Raw genomic sequence first — 20,889 nt, forward strand, 5'->3', positions numbered from 1 at the left:
ATCTTGGAATTTTGGTTGATTTTTGGTAGTTTGGTTGGTTGGGTTTTTTTTTTTTTTTACTGCTACGGAAGCCTCAAAATACATTGCTATGTACGTCGTTTATGTATGTGGATTTGCTGTTTCTATGTGAAGTTGAAATCTTAGCTTAAAAGTTGTGTTTTGCAACTAAAATCATACCGACTTGTATATATCGTAAATAACTGTCGTGTTGTATTTATATTCCGTATATTTACAAAAGCCGTTTACAAACTGGCGCTGCTTTCGCCAAAATGGAGATGGTTATCAACCGATTCGCTTAACTATGGACAAATCAGGGTATTCTTAACTTAAAGCTAAATTAGTCAAATCATAGATACATAACCGAGATATATAAACGTATTCGTATATTGCACTGCATTGGATTGCTTGAGTATTAGAAATTAGGCAACAATCAACATATAGAAAATAATATATTCACACAGAGATTCGATTCACATACATACGACTAGAATAATACTTTGGCACACACATATAAACATAACTTTTGGGTGAGATACTGGAAATCAGTTGTATTGCTCGGCGGTACGAGGGTGGAACAGAAAACTGCCAGAAACAATAATTAGTTAATTAGTTAATTAGCATCCTGCATCCTGACACTTGCTTCTCTTTCGGAACTGGAACCAAAAAACCATTGACTGCTCTTTAATATCGTGTATATATATATATATAGATGTATATATAGAAATATAAATAGTAAGTATATATCATTTTTCAGCATTCAATATATATATATATATTTACATAAATATATATTTATGTATATATATATATATAGTCTGCACTTCGTTCGCTCAATTAGAAACTAACACTTAAACTGACATTTCATATGCGTTGCTATATCCTTGCCTTGTCTAACCATCTCTATCGATCCCATTCGATCGATCGATCCTCCTATTTCATCTGATCCGATCCGATCTAATCTGATCCTATTCGTTTCGATCCATTAACCAAAAGCGCTTTGAGCGTTCTATTTCGCGTACCTCTGACCTACAGCTAAGACCAAAAAAAAAAAAAAGACATCGCTCTTGCTAAAGTTAGTTCTCATACATATAGATATACATATTTTAGATATTTTTTTTTGTTCGTTTTCTTCGTTTTGGTAACATAAAATTAATCAACAAATTTTTAGAGTTGCTTGCTAAAACTTTTCTTAGTGTAAAAGTGCCTTAAGCGATGCCCACTAGCATCCGTCGCCAAAGGAATCGGGGTTTATAAATAATGGCGTAATTATCTGAATAATCGGACGATGTTGGGCGGTGCTAGTGGGCGAGTGTGTGTGTGTGTGAGTGTGTGTGCTGCGAAAAGTTGCATAAGTTTTGACCATATAATCGCTAGAAGTGAGTTGTATGTGTTCTACCATAAATCTTTAGCCAAACGGAAGGGTTCTTTTTGTTTTGTTCTCTTTTCTTTTTTTTTTTTTTGGCGCCCAATGCTACAATTAGTTGCTCCTAATCTGATGCTCGGTTCGGTGTAAACACATCTAAAATCTGTACCATCTTTGTCCGCATTTGGGATCATCATGTACCAACTACGTATTTAGCAACTGTCGTCAAGTGCTCTTGTTATCCGTATCTATATGCTCTTGTATATATCGTCTCGCTTGTATATATGCCTTCTATATAAATATCGTTTGTTGTTTGGTTTTTTTTTTTTTTTTTTTGTAATTTGCTGGTATTGTCTGAATGTGCTACGTACTTTAAACGCTAAACTAGTTCGTGTGTTAGTGAGTGAGTTGTGTGTGTGGGTGTGTACTTTAGTAGACCGACATACAAAGTTCGAGGCCAAAAAAAAAACATGAAAAAATTGCCATCATCCTTTTACAACTAACTCGCATATATAACTAGTGCATACACAATGTTCACATAGGTTCCTACGTTCTCTACACGCTATTAATATGTAATTCTGTTTGGTTCCCCTTCCCCCTGGAGCCTCTAAAGCCATTGATCGGCTAACTCCCGGTGTTCCCGGCCTTTGAGTCCTTGGAGCCTCTCTAGAGCAGCTGGGCGATGACCGGCTCGATCAGACACATGTGCTCGGCACCGCGCACTGGCAGCCGGTTGAGGCAAAAGTGCCGGATCATCTCCGGTACCGTCTCGAAGGGACGGCTAAACTGGCCCAGGATGTACTGTCCGGTCTCGTTGCGCTGGATGCGCATGTGCATGAAGCCCTTGGCGCCCCTAAAAAGCAAGGATTCAGATGATTATCATCAAGTATTTGCAGATGCAATCACTTCACATTACTTCACTTCACTTCACTTACTTGAGGGATAGCGAGTAGTCCTGCTTCGTGGACTCGCAGTTGCGCACCAGGAAGGATCCCTCGGACAGCGGACGCAGTGTGGTCTCCGCCTCAATTCGCGTTATGGCACCGTGGTACCAACTGAAACACAAAGTTGAGTATTGCTATTTTATATTACTTGAATTTCAGTTGAGTAACTTACCCTTGTCGCTCCAGCGGTATGGTCACATCGATGAGATCCACAGCAGTGACATATCCCTGGCTGAGATTCATGTTCAGCTCCTTGTTGCTATTGAGTCCCCGCAAATCCAGGCTGCCAAACTGTTTGGTCGCCTGTCGCGATTCATTGAGGTTTAGGGTAAGATTCTGCCGGAACAGTGCCGTATCTGTAATTGGGATAGAAATCAGTAGTTGGTTATAAGGAAAATGCACGGATTAAGTTTAGGTCAACTAACCCAACTTGCTGGCCAACTTCTGATCGTCGCGCATCGAGTGGCTGGAGGAAGCCTGCGAGATGCCACTGGATTCGGTGCTGTGCATCAGCAGGTTGTTGATCTCCGCCTGATTGGCCCTCAGGCGTCGTCGCAGCTTGGGCATGTCGAAGGGCAGCTCGCCGAGATCGACGGACGTGGCGCTGCCCGATGTGCAGGCGGCCTCCTGTTGCAGTGTCTTGCGTCGCCTCAATTTGGGCATATCGAAGGGCAGATCACGCAGATCCTGCGGTAAACCAGCCGAACCGCTGGCAATTACCGATCCGGATCCGGATCCCGATCCACCGGCCCCGCTACTGCCACCCATCGCTGTGCTACCTCCTGCACCGGTGGCCGTTGCTGCCGTTGTTGTTCCCTCGGCACCAATCAGCTGTAGCTTGGGCAGCGTTAAACGCTGAAGCGCCAAGGTCTGTGGCTTGCCCTCCTCCCGGGAATGCAACGATATGCCACTATCCGAACCCAGTAGCTCATCGGCCAGCTGGAGCAGTGCCTTATTCGGAGCACCCCGATTGCTACGCGGCTGCTTCAAGGAGGCAGTCACCTGGACTTGGTTCCCGGCTGGGGTGGCACTCGTTGTGGAATCGTCTTCCTGGGACGCCATCGGCGCCAGCTGCTGGGACGGCTGCTGCGATTGCTCCGACGCACTGGCCGAGGCCGGTTCCTGCGAGGACTTGTCGGAAATGGGACTCAGGATGTGCAGTTTGGAGTGCAGTAGAAGCGGAGCCGGTCGCAGGGGGTAGGCCACACTGGAGCCACCGCTACCGCCGCTGCCACCACTGCCGCTCTCCGAGCTGTGCGAACTCAGCGAACTGGAGTGCCGCGACTCGGAGCTGGAGGTGCTGCGATTGCCCTCGCTGGTGCTGGAACGCAGCGATTCCATGCTGCCGCCACTGCTCGAGGTGGCAATGCTCTCTGTGCTGCTGTAGTTGTGGCCACCACCGGCCGTTTGCCCCTGGCCGTGGCCATGGCGATTTCTCCTGCTCCCCGGCGCATGATGATGATGATGATGGTGATGGTGGGTCGACTGACCACCCTGGTGACCCTGGGCACTGCGTCGCAGCTCCAGCACCCGGCCCGATTCCAGCACAAAGGAACGCGGTCGGCGGGCAGCTGCTGATCCGGTTGCCGAGACGGAGGCCGAGGCGGATGCCGATGCCGCATTCGAATTCGAGTTGGTCGAGGGCGGATTCACGTAGGCGCTGTCGGTGAGACTGTTGTCATTGCTGCTGCCGCCGCACTGATGCCGCATGGACTGGATGGGCAGACGGAGATCCCGGAGACGGGGATGCGCTGGATTGGCGGCGGGCAGATTGGGTGCACTCCTGATGCTGTTCATGTTCAGGTAGCGATCATGTTTGCCCGGAAATTTCATTGGCAACGGAGCCGTCGATGGCGGCGATGGGGTATATCCCCGCACGGGCAACTGCTGTGTGCTGGATGCACTTGCTCCACTACCGGTGGCACTGACTCCATGCTGCTGGCCCTGGCTTTGGTTCAGATTCTGATTCTGATTCTGATTCTGCTGGTCCACTTGACTCAGCTGCAGCTTGCCCAGCTCCGCCTCCACATGATGCACCTGGACATGGGCCTCGCCCGTTTGCTCTTGCAGAGCCTGGTTCTTGGAGTTCTTGGCTCGCTTGCACTTGGCTCGCGTCTTGGTGGAGCCGGTGACCTTGGTGATGTCGGCACCATTGCCATTACTCAACTGCAGCAGCACCGAGCAATTGGTAATGCGATCCACCTCATCCAGATCGTCATCCGACTTGGCTATCTTGCAGTCAAAGGCAGTCTCATAGATCTGCCGACGCCGGCTGCCCATGATGTCCTCGGAGTCGTCCTCTTCGTCCTCTTCGTCCTCGTCGCCGTCCACTTCGTCCTCGTCGTCGCCGTAGATATCGAGCGATGGATTGCTCAGCGTTGGCGCTTGAACAGTCTTAGGCTGGGCTGGCTGGGCGCACTCGACGCACTCGTGGACGCCATGCGGATGCACATAGAAGATGCTGCGCGGCCGGAAGTACTCCTCTTCCAGATCATCGCCGAGCTCGCTGCCCCGTCCGCCGGCCAAGGAGGAGGCAGGAGCGGATGTGATGCAGGCTCCGCACACGGCTGCTGGTCCCAGCAGGCGGTGCGGTGGCATCGGCTGGACCTGAACCTGTAAGCAAAGCAAATCGATTTCAATGAATCTCGTAATGAGAACTAGAGGATTGACTCACCTGGATCTCCGCTGGAGCCGGTGGCGGTGGACAGCACTTGAGTAGTTCGCCCTCGCCGGCGTCGCAGTGCTGCAGCTGCAGCTGAAGTTCGCTGCCAGTGGGATTCTGATTTCGTGGCTGAACGTTGCAGGTCTTGCGTACTAAGGCTAAGGCACGAGCGTGCCACTCGCGTCGCTTGAGGCACTCACTGCAATCGGATTCCTCGGATGTGCTGGTGCTGGGCGTCTCGCAGCGAATGATGTGTACACCCTCCTCGGTGAAACTGTAACGCTTGGGCGTGGACTGCGAGTCCTGTCCCGTCCTGGGATCCTCCTCCTCCTCGTGACTCTCTGCTTCCGGCTGCTCCTCCGCCGGTGGCACATCCAAGCTGGAACTCTTTCGGTAGCCAGCCAACTGCGTTTGAGTTTGCTGCGGCGGTTCACTGGCCGTCGATTGGCGACACTTGAGCTTAAAGTCCTCCCTGTCCTTGTCCCGTTCCTTATCCTTATCTTTGTCCTTATCCTTGTCCTTATCTTTGTCCTTATCTTTGTCCTTATCTTTGTCCTTATCTTTGTCCTTATCCTTGTCCTTGTCTTTGTCCCGACTCTTGAGCAGATCGGAGTAGTAGTAGGGCGAGGGCTGACGCTTGTTGTGCTCCGCGGGAGCGACGGTCAGTTTGCGCGGACTGCGTTGCAGTTGCGGCGGAAGCGGACGCACCAGGTCATCGGATATGGAGTCCGGAGAGTTGAGACCGGCGGCTGTTAGTGGAGCACTCTGGGCCGCTGCTTGTGGCACGGGCAGCGGTTGCTGCTCAACCTCCTCGTCGATGTCCGCCTCGTCGTCGGATGACTTCGGAGCCGAGGAGTCTGCAAATGATCAAAAAGAAATAAGTAAGTCTTCGTGCTTAAATCCAATTAAAGTGTGTTTTAAATATATATAATTCCCACCTAGCTGGCCAATTTAACAATCTAGTTTGCAAATAGACAGGCGTCTGCTTAATTTCAGATGCGGATTCTATTTTCCGAGGCACTGAGTTGGCGCTGACAGTTTCTAATTAAGTCGCTGCGACGACATTGCGGCGCCGCGGGCCACGCAATCGGAACGCAAATGGAGTTGACGCAGTCTATTTGGCGCTTGGCTGCCCGCTGCTTGCTCCACTGTCTCCATGGCCACCATCACCCCATCACCCTATCACCCCCACTGCATCCGTGGAGGACAACTAACTCTCCATCTTACTGCAGTTGCTTCCCTTTGCACCCCTTAATCAGAGCCTGCCAGTTTCCATTTTACGCTTGGATAATCGATGTAGCCGCAGCGAGAAAAGTTGAACCGCCTTTGGGTTTTCCTAATTGCTGGCCACTTGCAGTGGGGTCCTTTCTGGATTCAGGATTGCAACGATCTCTGGACCATGAACGCCTAATGAACTTTAGCTGATTCCACTTTGATTATTGATTTAAAAAGGGTTTTCTTCTTTTTTTTTTTTGGTTGAGAAAAGTTTACAAAAGTTGTAAATATGCATGTGCCTTTCTACAAACTGCAACTATAGTTTTCGCAATTAATTAATCCAGCTTGAATACTTTTTCCAGTTTTTGCTTAATAATAGTTTATTTATTTATCATTTGGCATACCTGAGTTGTATTGACTGTTGCGTTTGTCCTTCCTTAAGTTGCCGTTGTTGTTGTTGTAGGTGGAATGCCGCTGCTGCAACTTTTGCTGCTGTTGCTGCTGCGCACTTCTGGGCGTTGGCAAAGTTTGCTGCTGATGCAACTGCTGCTGTTGCTGCTGCTGATGCTGATGCGGCTGCTGATGCTGCTGCTGATGCCGCTTGTGGCCAGTCGTTGAACGTTTCTTGGCCTTTTTGTGGTAGACCTTCTTGTGATTGCGCGTATCCTTGGGATCTGAATATCCTTCGATCAATTTCACCGATGCCTGCTTGATGTTGCTGTTGGGCAGCGGTGGATGTTGCAATGTTGCACGTTGTTGTGGTTGTTGCTGCAGCTGCTGCTGCTGTGCCCCTACTGGCAATGTGTTGTTGTTGTTGGTGCTGTGCGTATGCTGTTGGCCATGTGTGTTGCCGCCGTTGTTGTTGTTGTTGCTGCTGCTGCTCAAATGCTGTTGCTGCTGCTGCTGCTGCTGCTGGTGAGTGGCCAAAATCGCAGCTGTTGTTGCTGCTGCTGCCGTCGCCGCCTGAGTGGGCAATGTTGCCACGGGGGCGGGCAGCGGGGGCGGTAGTTGTGGAGCTGCTGCAGTTGCGCTTGCCGCTGCCGCTGCTGCTGCTGCAGATGTTGTTGCTGCTGCTGCTGCTGTTGTTGTTGCTGCTGATTGTAGCTGCAACGCTTGTTGGGCTTCACCAAATGGCAGCTGTTGGTTCAAACAGCAGGAAAAAAGGGAAATCAAGAGAGGAAGGCAAAGAAAGGAAAAGAAGAAGGGGCATTAGCATTTTGTTACGCGGCTAATTTGATTTGCATTTCAATTTCCAATTTGTTTGGCATTTAATTGAAAAGAATAAAGGAATGTGCGTGGCCAACGCGATTGTGGCGCTTATTGGGTTTCCCCCCCGCCGCTCACTAAAAGCACCAACTACGCCGCAAGCCGCCAATCGAATCAAGCTTTCCACCCAAAAGCAGGCAACACTTTTAAGCCTCCTTTCCATTTGGGTTCGGTGGCGGATACGTAACAAATGTGGTGCATTTTCGGAATTGGCAGCAAGCTATGCCTCACAACCTTTTTTTTTTGGATTGTCATCATAAAATATTCCGTTTTTCGGATACATTTTCCATTTTGGGTTCGGTGGCGGATACGTAACAAATGTGGTGCATTTTCGGAATTGGCAGCAAGCTATGCCTCACAACCTTTTTTTTTTGGATTGTCATCATAAAATATTCCGTTTTTCGGATACATTTTCCATTTTGGGTTCGGTGGCGGATACGTAACAAATGTGGTGCATTTTCGGAATTGGCAGCAAGCTATGCCTCACAACCTTTTTTTTTTGGATTGTCATCATAAAATATTCCGTTTTTCGGATACAACGTTAAAAATATTTGTCTGAATTTGGAATGTCATACCTCGCTGAACTCGAAATTAAATTTCCAATCGAACTGTGTTTTCAAAATAAAATGCTATTTTTTCACATTTTTTTGCAAATTTTGACGATGTTTACAAAAAATGCGAAAATTTGGCCAAAAATTATTTTGACAAAGTCGGTCAAAGAGTGATTTGGATGGTTAGTATTGGTAATTAGGAGTACAATACTGTAATTCTTTTAGCTTTCTGACCATTTTTAGCCGAGTTATAGAGAAAACACCAATTGTAGATATTGCATTTTTACCAAAAATCGTTTTTCTGATTTTTTGCGTAAATAATTATCAGTATTTTTATTACAGCATTCGAAATAGTGGACCAAATATAGAATGTCATACTTCGTTGAGCTCGTAATTAAATTCCCAATCGAACTGCGTTTTCAAAAAAAAAATGCTATTTTTTTTCACATTTTTTGCAAATTTTGACGATGTTACCCCTTACAAAAAATGCGAAAATTTGGCCAAAAATTATTTTGACAATGTCGGTCAAAAAGTGATTTGGATGGATAGTATTGGTAATTAGGAGTACAAAACTGTAATTCTTTTAGCTTTCTGACCATTTTTAGCCAAGTTATAGAGAAAACACCAATTGTAAATATTGCATTTTTGGCGAAAATCGTTTTTAGCGAAGTTATGTATGTTTTTCCCAATTAAATAATCATTTTTTTGGACAAAACATAAAATGTATTGGATGAGTGTCTCACCCCTTTGAGCTCGTAATAATGAAATTGAAATTCGAACTGCCAACTGTTCGTAATGATGGCAGTCAAAGACACCGCATTCCCCTCGCTTCATGCGCCATTTGTCTGGATATTTCCTAGTTGATAGATGGATTTCATTTCTCATACACAATATTCCATGTTCTAAGCCCCCCATCGTGCATCCCAGTTCCTCAGTTTGTTCATAACAATCCATGTCAATCACAATACGAGTATCCTTGCCTTCTGCTCTTGCCCAACCACATCGATTCACATCCGTTGAGTTTGACAAATAGCTGGACATTACGGAACTGCAACATCGGTGGTGCAACATCAACACAGGATCCTAATGTGTGCAAATTATGAGGCTCGACGGTATCTATGGATCTATAGTGGCTCCCCTTGCCCAGACTCCATTCCTGGATCCATTATGCTAAACATAAATTTCCGTTTACATGGCCCCATGTCCCATGTCCACTTGGTAGCTTGTCCTGCGGCCGGGTTAGCCTGCGGTATCCTGATATGTTGCTAGCGGAAATTGACGGAGACAACTCTGGTGCAGGGTTGTCATTGTTCTGCATGCGAAGACAAGTGCAGATGCATTGCATCGCTGGTGCGGGAACTTTTTTAATTGAAACACATAAATTACGAGAGAAGTGGTGGGCCACACACTCTTCTCTGCCTGAATCAAAAACATTTTTAATGAATTTGAACTTGAAACCGAGTGCTGGCGCTCCTGCCTTCCGGCGCTTTTATTCCACGATGAGGGGGGGGTGGTGGGTTGGTTTCCAAGGCACATTGATAATGGGGTTGTGCCCTGTTAACCAGGCGAAAGGGGAGAGGGGGGAGTGGGTGGCTCTCTCTTCAGTCATCCATTCAGATGTACCCGTTTAAATATTTGCCTTTGATTATCCACAAGCGATATAAGCAGACGTTTATGCGTTGTGCCCAACATATACATACATACATAAGTACATATACCACATACATATGGCATATACTCATGCACGATTGCGCCCACAAATCGGGCAAGGAATTGTGGGGGGGCGGGGCACATCTAGAATAATGAAAACTGCTGGATACCGTCACCAAACTTCACTTCCGACTCCACTTGTCTGCGCTTGTTGCCGCAGCAACGTGATTTTTATGCCAACTTTAATGAAAAAAGAATTCAACGCAAATGGGGAGAGTGAAGGGAGCTCTAATGTCCTGTCTGCAAATCTAACTCCCATCCTTGCCACTCCCATTGTTGGGCGACCAATGGACATCCCTTAAGCAACAACCCACGTGTAGTCCGCATAGAGAAAATGTTACCAAAGGAATGTCTGTTGGACTTGACTGGACTTCTAGCAAAGGCGACTTCTAGTTAGCTCACATTGGTTATCATTAAAATAGGCTAACTAATTTGCTTACCCTACCTTCTTTCAAAGGGCATCTGATAGTCAGTACTTCAGACGCAGACAACGCGTCGTATGAGTGATATCTAAGCTGACGCTGTCTGTTCGTTTTGCTTCGCTGTTTTATTTTGTTGAAAAGTAAAAATAATATATATATATATATATATATATATATGCGCATGCACACATAGAGGGCATAGCCAAGTTATTGAAATAAACAAAAAGCACGCAAACATGTACACAAACGTGTCCGGACTGCCGCCTTTTGTGTTTGTGTGAGTTATCGTTGAATATTACTCCATGGAGAGTAATAGCAACAACTGCAAAAGCCAAACGAATTTCCTTCCATTTCCACAAACTCACTTTTTTACTCTTGTTTTTTTTTTTTTTTAAACAGATTCCACTTCACAGCCAGACGCTCCACATACAAACATACATATATCGAAAAATGTCGCGTTCGCTTCCATTAAAACGTGAGTTGCCAACGAAAAAAACAAAAAACACAAAAAGAAAGTAAAGAAAATAACAATGGCTGGTGAAAGCTATTATGGCATCATCACATGGATGCTGCTACACTACCAATGAAAATAGTCCTGAAATTGATAACCTAATCAGCAAAATACTTTGAATATAATGCTTCTAATGAAATGAGTCTTATCATGTTGCCTTTTATATAAATATATTGCCTAATATATATAAATTTGTCATAAATGTGTTATTTTTTATTCAGCAAAAAGTAATTTAACATGTGCATATGTGCATATTTTATTGCAAGTGTAGCGCCTGTTTTCTCTGTTTATCTTCTATCTTTCGCTGTTTATGGCAAACAAAAGTCATAAGATAAAATTACATTAATAATTGTGAGCAGGCTCACACGCACACGGCTTCACAGCACACATACACTCACACTGCATACTAATGCAGCAAGGGAAAGAGAGCGGTATAGAGCGAGGGAAAAGGACGGCGAGCAGAGGGAAAAGCCGAGCATCGAAAGGCGCTAAACGTTATCGCTTTGGGCCATTTGCTGCTGGAATATTATTTTTCCCGGAAGAAGGACGAACAGCCAGGATTATGTGCACATAAAAAATGTAGCAAAAATAGGAAGAAGATGCCATGAAATTCGAGGAAGATTGTTTTCAAAACATTTATGGCCATTTAATTAGCTGTAATGTGTACACACAACTTCCTGTGTGCTTAAACCTTAAGCAGCTTTAAATTCCTATGAATTACGCATATTAGTCGGTAGCTTACGTATTTGCATTACTTTGTTAATCAATTATAGCAGAATTGAAGTATTAGTATATGTTAGTAATAAATTAAAGTAGTAATATGTGATAGCTTGCATAAGAATTGTGTAGAAAAATGTAACAACTTGTTGATTTTCACACTACCCTCCCACTCAATAAATCCATCTGAAAAGTAATAAGCTAAAGTGCTTGCTCAATTCCAAGTGAATGGAAATAGCAGTCCTTGAAATATTATATTTACACCAATTGATTGTTATTAATTTTCAGATAGCACTCTGTTTCAGTTATTTGCCCTTAAATTACGAGACTTTCTGCCATCTTAGGAATTGAATACTTGGCACTGATTTATCCACTCCACACCCTCAATATGGTTTCAATCTGCAGAAGTTCGAGTCGAGCTGAAGGTCGTTGCCGCAAATCGCATTTTCTTGGCAGCATTCCCCGCCATTCCGAGCTAAACAAATTTCAATAAAAATGAATTTCAAGTGGCATGAAACCTCTGCATCTTGTTCCTTAGGCAGATTCTCTGTGTGTTTTATGTGTGCGCCTCATGCGGCTTTCCTTTTCATTTTTAGTGGCAATATGCAAAAGGGAACAAAACACGAAGCGAAATATTTCCGTATGGGCCATAAAAAAGAGGCGACGCACCACCCCCTTGGGGCGGTTTTTCGTATTTTATTTTTCCTTTTTTTGCCCACCCGGGGCAAAGGGAGGTTTCAGAGGTCGTGGGCATGGTGATTTTTTGGTTTTTGGGGGCATCATTTGATTTGTGGCACGGCGCATTTGCTGCAGCCCGAGGTTATCTCTTCTCCTATCTTCTATCTCAGCGGCTTTTCTATCGCTTTCTTTTGCTCTTTGCGTTTCCTTTAGTGCTGGGAAACTTTGATTGGCAGAAATAAGCTAAATATAATCATAACAAAATTGGTAACATAACTTTGTTGAACGAGTTCGGCCTTAAAAACTTCGAATAAATCGTTTCTTGTTTGCAAAATGATATACTCGTTATAAATACAGCTGTTCTACGTATATTCACTAATCATAAAAAAATCATTTATTAAATAGCAATACTTTAAATCCTTAAAACTCTTTTAAACGTTTTCTTAAAATTTTTGTGTTTTTCTAGCTGGCCCTATATATTTTTAAATATTTCTTTCAATAATTGATGCAAATTTAGATCAAGAATAGCCATTTAAATATTAAATATTAATGCGCTCTAGTATCCAATTTTGCACCTATAAATCTGGCTAAAAAGCAGCCGAAGTGGCAGCCAAACTTGGCTATTATCCTAGCCGTGTCCATTTTTTATGGTCAGCCATCGCCCGCTGGGCAGATTCGTTTGTTTGTCATTTTGCCCCCAACTTCCACTTCCACTTCCCCTTTTGTTTGTATCGCTTATATATTTCGCCTTTTGCCTTGGCTTTCCTGGTTTTTTGCGCTTCTATTTTTTTTATTTTTTGTTGTTGTTCAATATTTAGCCAATAGTCCGTGCATTGTTTGAGCAGCTCTTTGTTTGTCCGCCTGCCGCTGCAGGATAAGCCAAACGAGCAGGGGGACAGGGGGCAGGAGTGAGCTTTTCATTAACGCACTGCTGATGCTGATGCTGCTGCTGCTGCTGCTGCTGCTGCTGATGCGGCTGATGTTGATGCGACTTGTCCAAAATCCCAGACCACCAGCACCACCATCATCACCACTACCACCACTCGATTCGCTGGAGCGTGCAGTTTATCAATTAGCTGTCCGGAGCAGTTAATTGCCATTGCCCCACCAACGAGAGAGACAACCATCCATCTCAACGGCCCAGTCACCCAACCACTGAAGCACTGAAGCACTGAACCACTGAACCACCGAACCACTCAACCACCAAGCCACTCAAACAACCCACTTAACGAGCATGGACTTACAAACTCGGTTTGCGGACTGGGGGCTATCCAGTGCTCGGGATTCGCTGGTATCGCCTCCGCCAGGCACGGATCGAAGCTGGACGGTCGTTTTTTAACAAAGTCTACGGGCAGGCTGTAATCATCACAGATGGCAATCTGGAATGGCATAACAAGAAGCGGGATTCGCTCAATTAGTCGGTGTAAGATAAAAGATGTTAAGGTAGATAGATAGCTATTCTCCACATAATTAGTACTTAAGATGATCTTTAAGTCAAGGTTTTAAATATTTAAATGTATATACAAACCATTACATATGTATTTACTTATAGAAATTAAATGATTATATTGTACAATATAATTAGAAGTTTTAAACATCCCAGCAACAGATTGCTATAAGTCATGCTGCAACTGAAGTGTTCATGATGCACAACGTTCTCAAATTGATAAACTTCTTGGCTATTTTGGAAACCTTAGCTTATATTTTTGACAGGCTTTGCCACGTTGCATATGAATACCCTTGAACTGAATAAAAATAAAAAAAAGAAAAAGCGAGGGAAAAACAATAACGAACGCCACGACACGTGCACCTCAAGTGTGTGGACCTCCCCCGCTTTTCCCAACTGTTTTTTTTTTTTTGCTTTCCCCCCATTTTCCAACCCATGGCATATCTTTTAAGCCCAGAAGCAGACTTCTTGCCATTTGGCTGAACGTCTGCGTCATCAAAAGTGTACAACAATGGCTAAATTACAGTTACAATTAAAAATGGCGACGATGCTTTTCCAGCTGGTTCTTTTGTTGGGACTTTTCCCCCATATCGCCAACACCCACCACTCACACATTTTCCACCTGCTAAAGATTCAAGCCCAGATGATGCAAATGTACAAAGCTTTGTTGCTGTTGATACCGAAGGCAAAGTCTTGAGTATTGCAATTAACGTTAAGTGGTGAAGCGAGAAGGGGGTTGGTGTATATAAATACATATGTATATATATTATACATATATATAGCGGATATAGCGGATTGGGAAGGGAGCATAGGAAAAGCGGAAGAGCTTAGCAGCTGATGGAAACGCATCGAGATGGATTAAAGTGGCCAACAAATTACCGCCCTAAGCCAAACTTATTCTGGTCATTTTACACAGGATTCAACATTAAAAGTCCATTTGGTGCAGCAAGTACAGTTGGAGGCAAAACATTGCGAAGGGCGCCATTACGCATACAAAACCTAATCTATTGGGTTGTCCCATGCTCTTTTGCAATTTGTCTTCTGTATCTAAACGTTTATTCATAGAATAAATTGAGCTTTTCAACACATTATATATCCACTTTAGAGTTTTCCAAGTACAGTTGCGTTTAAGCTAATTTCGTTAATGCTATTATGATTATCCTTTGCCATGGAGCAATCAAAAAGCGAAGCATAATTTAATTGCTGACTTGGGTAACTTGCGCCAGAGTCTCCGCCCCAAGGTCATCGAGAAACGAACAGAAAACTCAGACACACGCCACAAAATTCAATCAGAAAGGAAAGTTTCCGGGCTGCCGAGCGCGAATTTGCCGTAAATCCCATCAGAACTAGAGATTTTGTGGAATGGAGTCGTTCTTCACTTATAGCTACCTCGAAGTACACTTGCAGGCGATAAAGTTGACGACAAGTGCGGCAATACCATTCCAAACCGGAATAGTAACCACCGCCGTTGGCCAGGATGTGCGCCACATCCCCGGTGACATCGACACAATTGCGATGGTAGCAACTTCCACAGGGACCCGCGCACTCCACCATCGGCTCGCCGGCATTAAAATCAATCCAGCAGAGACGACAGAACATGTTGCCAATAATTTCCAGCACCACGATGACAACACTTAAGAAAATTACAAAATACAAACAAAAATATACGTATATATATATATATTTTCAGCGATAGCGAACGTCTCAGGTGTTGACATGCGAACGTCGTGCGGCGAAGTGAAATGAAAGGAAGCTTCAACTGAAACTGAACTGAACTGAGCCAGTTGCTCATGGAGGAGGTCCATGGCATGAATGGGGCCAACTATGGCCAACTTTTGTGCACAGATGTTTGTCGCTGATGTCCCGGGGCCATGAGTTAGTTAGTTGGGCGATTGAAAGGCCAATTCCGGAGGAGGAAGGACCTGGTGATGGCGTCTTGTCCGGGCAATTGCCCGGTTGCTGCACCCAGTGTCTGGCTCTCCGAGGTGTTAACATCGTCTGACATGGGTCACAGGCCGTCTTTATGGACCCACGTTTGGGTTTGGTCAAAGAAAAAGGTTACCATTAACTGCTAGAGTAAAACATTTATGGGCAAAACCTTGTAGATAACTTTGATAACTTTACAACACTTTCTTTTCATAATTAACAAGATTGCAAGCAGTGTTTATAGTTTCTTCATTATTTACTGACAACCAGCTAAACTAAATTGTATAGCCACCAAATTGGCTGCAGTGAAAGGGAAATCAGCAGCCACAAAAGCAGACGATGACTCATTGGCTTGGCCAACGTCGTGATTGCCACTTTGGCTCACGGCTCACAGGTCTTTCGAGCCAAATGGCAAATGCGAAATGCCGAGTGCTAAATGCAAAATGCAAAATGCAAAATGCATAATGCACCCAACCACCCACTGCGTTGTAAATGGCAAAAGGGGCAAAGGGATGTTTGGGTTCTGGGTTCTCTCTGTCTGAGCTAAGTAAATATCATAAATTTTAAAGGCGGCATTAATGCGCTCGTTCCGCACAAGAGTTGCAGGTAAATGTTGCAAGGCTGCTGCTGCTGCTGCTGCTGCCGCCAGCCAGCCATTTTTGGTGTCGCCTCCGTTCCATTCGAATTTCCACTCTTTTTGCCTGCATAACCGCAGGCACTTTGGCACTGGGCCCACTGCAACGAGTCCTGGCCACATGTTGCCCTTGTCTCCGCCAACTGGCTTTTGTGTGACACATTTTGGCCGCGCAGGAAATGATGGTCCTGGGTTCTTCGTTCTCGGTTCTTGGTTTCTTGCTCCTCGCCTCTATTCAGCTGGCATATTGCGGAGATTGCGTTGCCACAGAAAACGGAAAATCTCTTGCATCTTGTGGCACATTCTGTGTTCTGTGGTCGCTCCCCTATCCTCTGTATCCATCTATTTTGTGCCTGGCTTTGATTTTTATTAAAACGACACCGACAGGTAACAAAAGCGCTCGTGGTGCTGGCTGCTTCATATGCAATGCCATTCTATCGCGGTGACCGCTGACGCTGAGTCTTTCACTGAATAAATGGATGGATTTTTTATGCAACGTTAGCAATGGTAGTTGCATCAATAGTGACTTCTGTTGCCAGTGAATGCTCTATAACTATTCTTTGCATTTCCAGTTGCAATAGTGTATAATGCACAGATTAGAGACCCCGACCAACATTGATTGTCTAGCTTCCTTAATGAACAGCTTTCTTAATTGAGTTAAATGCAAGTGAAACGAAAGTTGGCATCAGAGTTGACTTTGGTCGATATCAGTGGGTAATCTCCTTCACGCCCGTTGCCCTTGTCACTCTCAATCGCTAATTCACGTCCCTAATCCAGATGTTGAGCTTCGCTAATTGGCACCGAAACCCCGGTACCCTTTGACCTTTGCTTTGCTTTGCTTTGCAATCCGTTAAACTGGCGTTATCTGTCTGGCTGTTTGGCTGATTGATTGATTGATTGATTGATTAATCGATTGGCGTTAGCTCACCGCGCCTAGATCAAAGTTTCCAAGTTCCAAGCTGCCACCTTGCTCCTATCTCTTTCTCTCTCTCTCTCTTGATTGATTAGCTCGAATGGGCCACTTTCAATTACCCATTACATACATATATCCAGGCTAAAACCCAAACTCAATCCCCTGTTGCCTTGTTGGCCTTTTGGCCTTTAACGCTCAATTGATTTGTTTGGTTAATGCGTGGCCGATTACAGGTAAATTTCCGCCTTCTGACCGGGCAATTGCTTCGCGAAGTGTTTACACACTCCACGCACTTACACACACACACACACACACTCACTCAGTTTTCCAACCCCTAGAAAAAGGGGACTCCCCTATTGTATATATATATATATATTTCCCTTCATTATGTTTGAAAACTTTTTAATAGCTCTTCGGCCAAGCATTTCGCGGCATATGCGCCGGCAAGTATGCAAAATATTTTTCATTTTTTCCGCTTCTCCTGCAAATACACTGAACCGAACCGGGGGCGTCCTTCTGCAGCGGAACCATTAAAAATGGCCGACGCGGCCTCGTCAATGGGACATTTGGGAGCAGCAGACAAGAGCTGCACTCAAAACAAAAACGCATTTAGAACATTTCTGCCCCTCGATTTTATAAATGCCAATTTAGAGTAAATTGTAAATTTAGTAAAATATTACAACTAAGCAATCAAATTATGCGTAAAATTTTTCAGTACTTGCTCAATTGTTTAACCATTTTTTAGCTTTTTTTATGTATTTCACACGGCTTTTTTGCAAGTGTTGCAGCAAAGCGGTAAAAAGCAAAGTTTCAAGTGCTCAACCCCAGCGGATTCTGCAGGTTAAGGGGTATTGAGGGGGTTGGGGGAGGTCGCTGAAGGGTGTCATCGTCAAAAGCGTTCCCTCGACTGCAGCCGTCACTTTCCGGGGCATGCTACGTAGCGGGGGCAGGTTGACTTGCTTTTGGGGTTGCACATAAATTTTAATTAAATATTTTTCGGTATGTTTCGATGTGTTTCTATGTTGTTTTCCTTTTTTTTTTTTTAACATTTTTTTAATGTTTGCTGTTTGTTTAAAGCGCAGACACACGAATGCTGCGGATGAGTGGTGCGTTGTAAACGTATCCTCTGCACCACTTGAATGGCGCACCACCTGACTGCCAGGAGCAGACCCAAACCAAAACCAGGTCTATAAATTTCAATGTCGCAACACACTCAAACCAAACGCGATGGGATGTGATGCGTGCCGGCAGACAACTTTGACTTTGCCAGCGAGTCAAGGGTGGCTGGAGATCAGGAGTGCACCATCCACAGGCACATCCTCATCCTCTTCCACATCCTCATCCTCAGCCACATCCACAGGCACATCCCTGTCCAGATTCAAACTCTGGCCAAGTGACAACGACCACCCCTTTGGGCCACATAAATTGTTTGGCCAAATGCAATGAAAATCACACAACAGAGCGAGGGGAAACCCAGTGCAGAAACATACAAATTGATGCTGGAAACGAATCGAGAAATACTCTAGCAAACAAAACTAATTACAAAGATTTTGTACATTTACCATATAATTTTTAAAAAAATCAACAAGTAAAGTAAAGTGTAGTTTGCATTTAGTTTGTGCTTATAAATCGAAAGCTATAAAATGCAATTTAGCCCTTGATGTGTACTAACTCTTTGGTAGAGTATTAAACGGGTAAATGGATAAGGAGATGGCGAAGTGAGACTGTAAAATAAATAAATTCATTTGTGGCCGCTGACCAAGGCCGGTTGAGTTTTAAATACTACACATGTTGCCAAACGTCCAGGTTCGCCCGCCACCCCCTCTGTTTTTCTTTCCTGCTCCCTTTTTGGTTTTAACTTTTCTTTTATTTGGCCCAGTGCAAAGCGAAGCCAACTTCCGGTTTCCGGTTCGTAGTCCGTAGTCCCGTACTCTCATAGTCCGCGTACTCCTGTACTCCACGTAGTCCTATAGTTCCGTAGTCCTGTAGCCCCGTAGTCCTGTAGCCCCGTAGTCCTGTAGCCCCGTAGTCCTGTAGCCCCGTAGTCCTGTAGCCCCGTAGTCCTGTAGCCCCGTAGTCCTGTAGCCCCGTAGTCCTGTAGTTCCATAGTCCCACATATATATGTATGTATAGTCCTGCAGTTGGCATTTGTATAGGACATATTCAGGCTCCTTTCGTTGCCACCACAGTTGAGCGAACATTGGAAATTGTTCTGCTCACGGGAGCAGAAGTTGAGCGGGTGGCACTTTATCGAGTGGGTGAGTGGTTCAATGGGTTGCTTTTGTGTGTGTGTGGGTGTGTGGTTGTGAGTGTGTGTGTGTGAGTGTGGTTGTGGATGTATGAATGTGGGTGGTTCAACTGTGGATGGGCGCTGCTTGTACACCGAGTGTTGTAGTTTTGTGAACTTTGCAGAAATGCAGTGACCGGAAAGTTGTAATATCCAATCGCCACTTTATTTGCGAATATTTGCAGCCATTCTTCCCTTTGCCTTTGCTGCCTTCCATTCTTTGTTTAAATGGACATTACGTGGCGCGGCCAAATGAATTGCCCATTGCCGAGTGGCCATAATTGAGACCCAATGGCCATTCCCATTCCCATTCCCATTTGCCAGATCGGAAATTACAGTACAGTCGCTCCAGTTAGCCGCTAACCTCAAAATGCAATCAAACTTTGGCAGTTTGCGGACTGCGGACTACGGACTTTGGACTACGGAATATGGACTACCGACTACGGGACTATGGACTACGGACTGCAGATTGTGGGCTAGGTCAGCCAACATCCGTGGCCATTGCCCACTGGCCATTATCTAATCCGCAACCTGCTTTTTTGCCGGTTTTTAATGGTTGTTTCATCAATTTAGGTGCCATGCTGTTGACCAAATTTGATTTGTATTCCCTGTCCTGCTGATTGCCAATGGTTTTTAGCTGATTTGGAAAAGCAGTTAGTCGTGGTTTGTTGGAATATAACGAACAGAACAAGTTCGAAAACGGAATGGGGTTAGATTCAGATTGCATGACAACTAAATTGCTTTTAACAAAAATCTATACACAGCATTTGCCACTTGATACCCTTTGAATTTTTGCTTTAATCGCGTGTTTGCTGGCATGTTTCAAAATGTGCAACAAATTAAATATAATTTGTACAGCAATTGTCTTGATACTTAACTTTAAATAGCTTACAGCCTTCTCTTTAGAATCCTTTTTTGTGAATGTAACTTATCCCAAATTGTCATTAGTAAACAGCATTTTTCAGGAAGTTTTACTATTTCTGAATTATATCACATTCTCCTTAAAAACCTGGGTAATCCGCAAACCATAGTCCCAAAAAAAGCCCAATTGGATTACTTCTCAAAAAACCGCACTTTTTTGTGGTGGCTCCTGGCAGAGAGACCCCTTTTTCCTTTGCGGAGTCACAGTGCCTGACTAATCTGGCATTTGATGGGGCGATGGCAGGTTCCACACGATGTCACCACCACGCAAAAACTACCAAGCTACCCAAGATGTGGTGGCCTCGGTCATATCCTTTTTCCACTCCAGCCACTATTGGCATTCCTGAGCATATGGGTCCAATTACGCAGCATTTCCGGCGCTTCCTTCGGCTTTCCCCACTCTAAATATCATATATATATATATGTATATATATGTATGTATATCCTGTAGGGCGGCGCATCAACAAACACTTCACGCCTGACATTTGACAAGAGTTTGTGTGCCTTGGGTGGTTTTCCCTCCATGACGTCTACAAAATAAAGTAAGCGGCGGAGACTCGCACAGAAATCCAAATGCGAAAAAATGGCAATAATATTTTTATGGGCATAAATAATACAACGGTCCAAAACAGGGGATGTTCTTCTTTGGCTTTGGCGACAGGGGAGGGGAAAAACTGTTTTTCACGCCATTTTCCGATAGAGAGAGAGGGGGGGGGGGTTTT

The 20,889-nt window shown here is 44.8% G+C and overlaps 1 protein-coding gene across 2 annotated transcripts in view; it reads right to left on the reverse strand.

Moving 5' to 3' along the window:
• Positions 1-188: 188 nt before the first annotated feature.
• The window catches only part of LOC6524508, a 51,930-nt gene continuing 31,229 nt past the window's right edge, over positions 189-20,889 (reverse strand). Inside the window, exons 1-8 of one of the 2 annotated variants that reach the window (XM_039371528.2) lie at positions 14,876-15,100; positions 13,284-13,418; positions 6,589-7,321; positions 4,982-5,826; positions 2,733-4,920; positions 2,480-2,663; positions 2,299-2,418; positions 189-2,216 (exon numbers count right to left, since the gene is read on the reverse strand). In XM_039371528.2, the coding sequence (XP_039227462.1) occupies positions 2,030-2,216; positions 2,299-2,418; positions 2,480-2,663; positions 2,733-4,920; positions 4,982-5,826; positions 6,589-7,321; positions 13,284-13,418; positions 14,876-15,085 (4,602 nt within the window). In that variant the 5' untranslated portion in view covers positions 15,086-15,100 and the 3' untranslated portion in view covers positions 189-2,029. Of the gene's footprint in view, positions 2,217-2,298; positions 2,419-2,479; positions 2,664-2,732; positions 4,921-4,981; positions 5,827-6,588; positions 7,322-13,283; positions 13,419-14,875; positions 15,101-20,889 lie in introns of those variants that run through there. The other variant, XM_015190245.3, reaches the window with a different exon arrangement.

This window comes from Drosophila yakuba, chromosome X, assembly GCF_016746365.2.
Source record: "Drosophila yakuba strain Tai18E2 chromosome X, Prin_Dyak_Tai18E2_2.1, whole genome shotgun sequence".
Classification (NCBI taxonomy): Eukaryota; Metazoa; Arthropoda; class Insecta; order Diptera; family Drosophilidae; genus Drosophila; species Drosophila yakuba.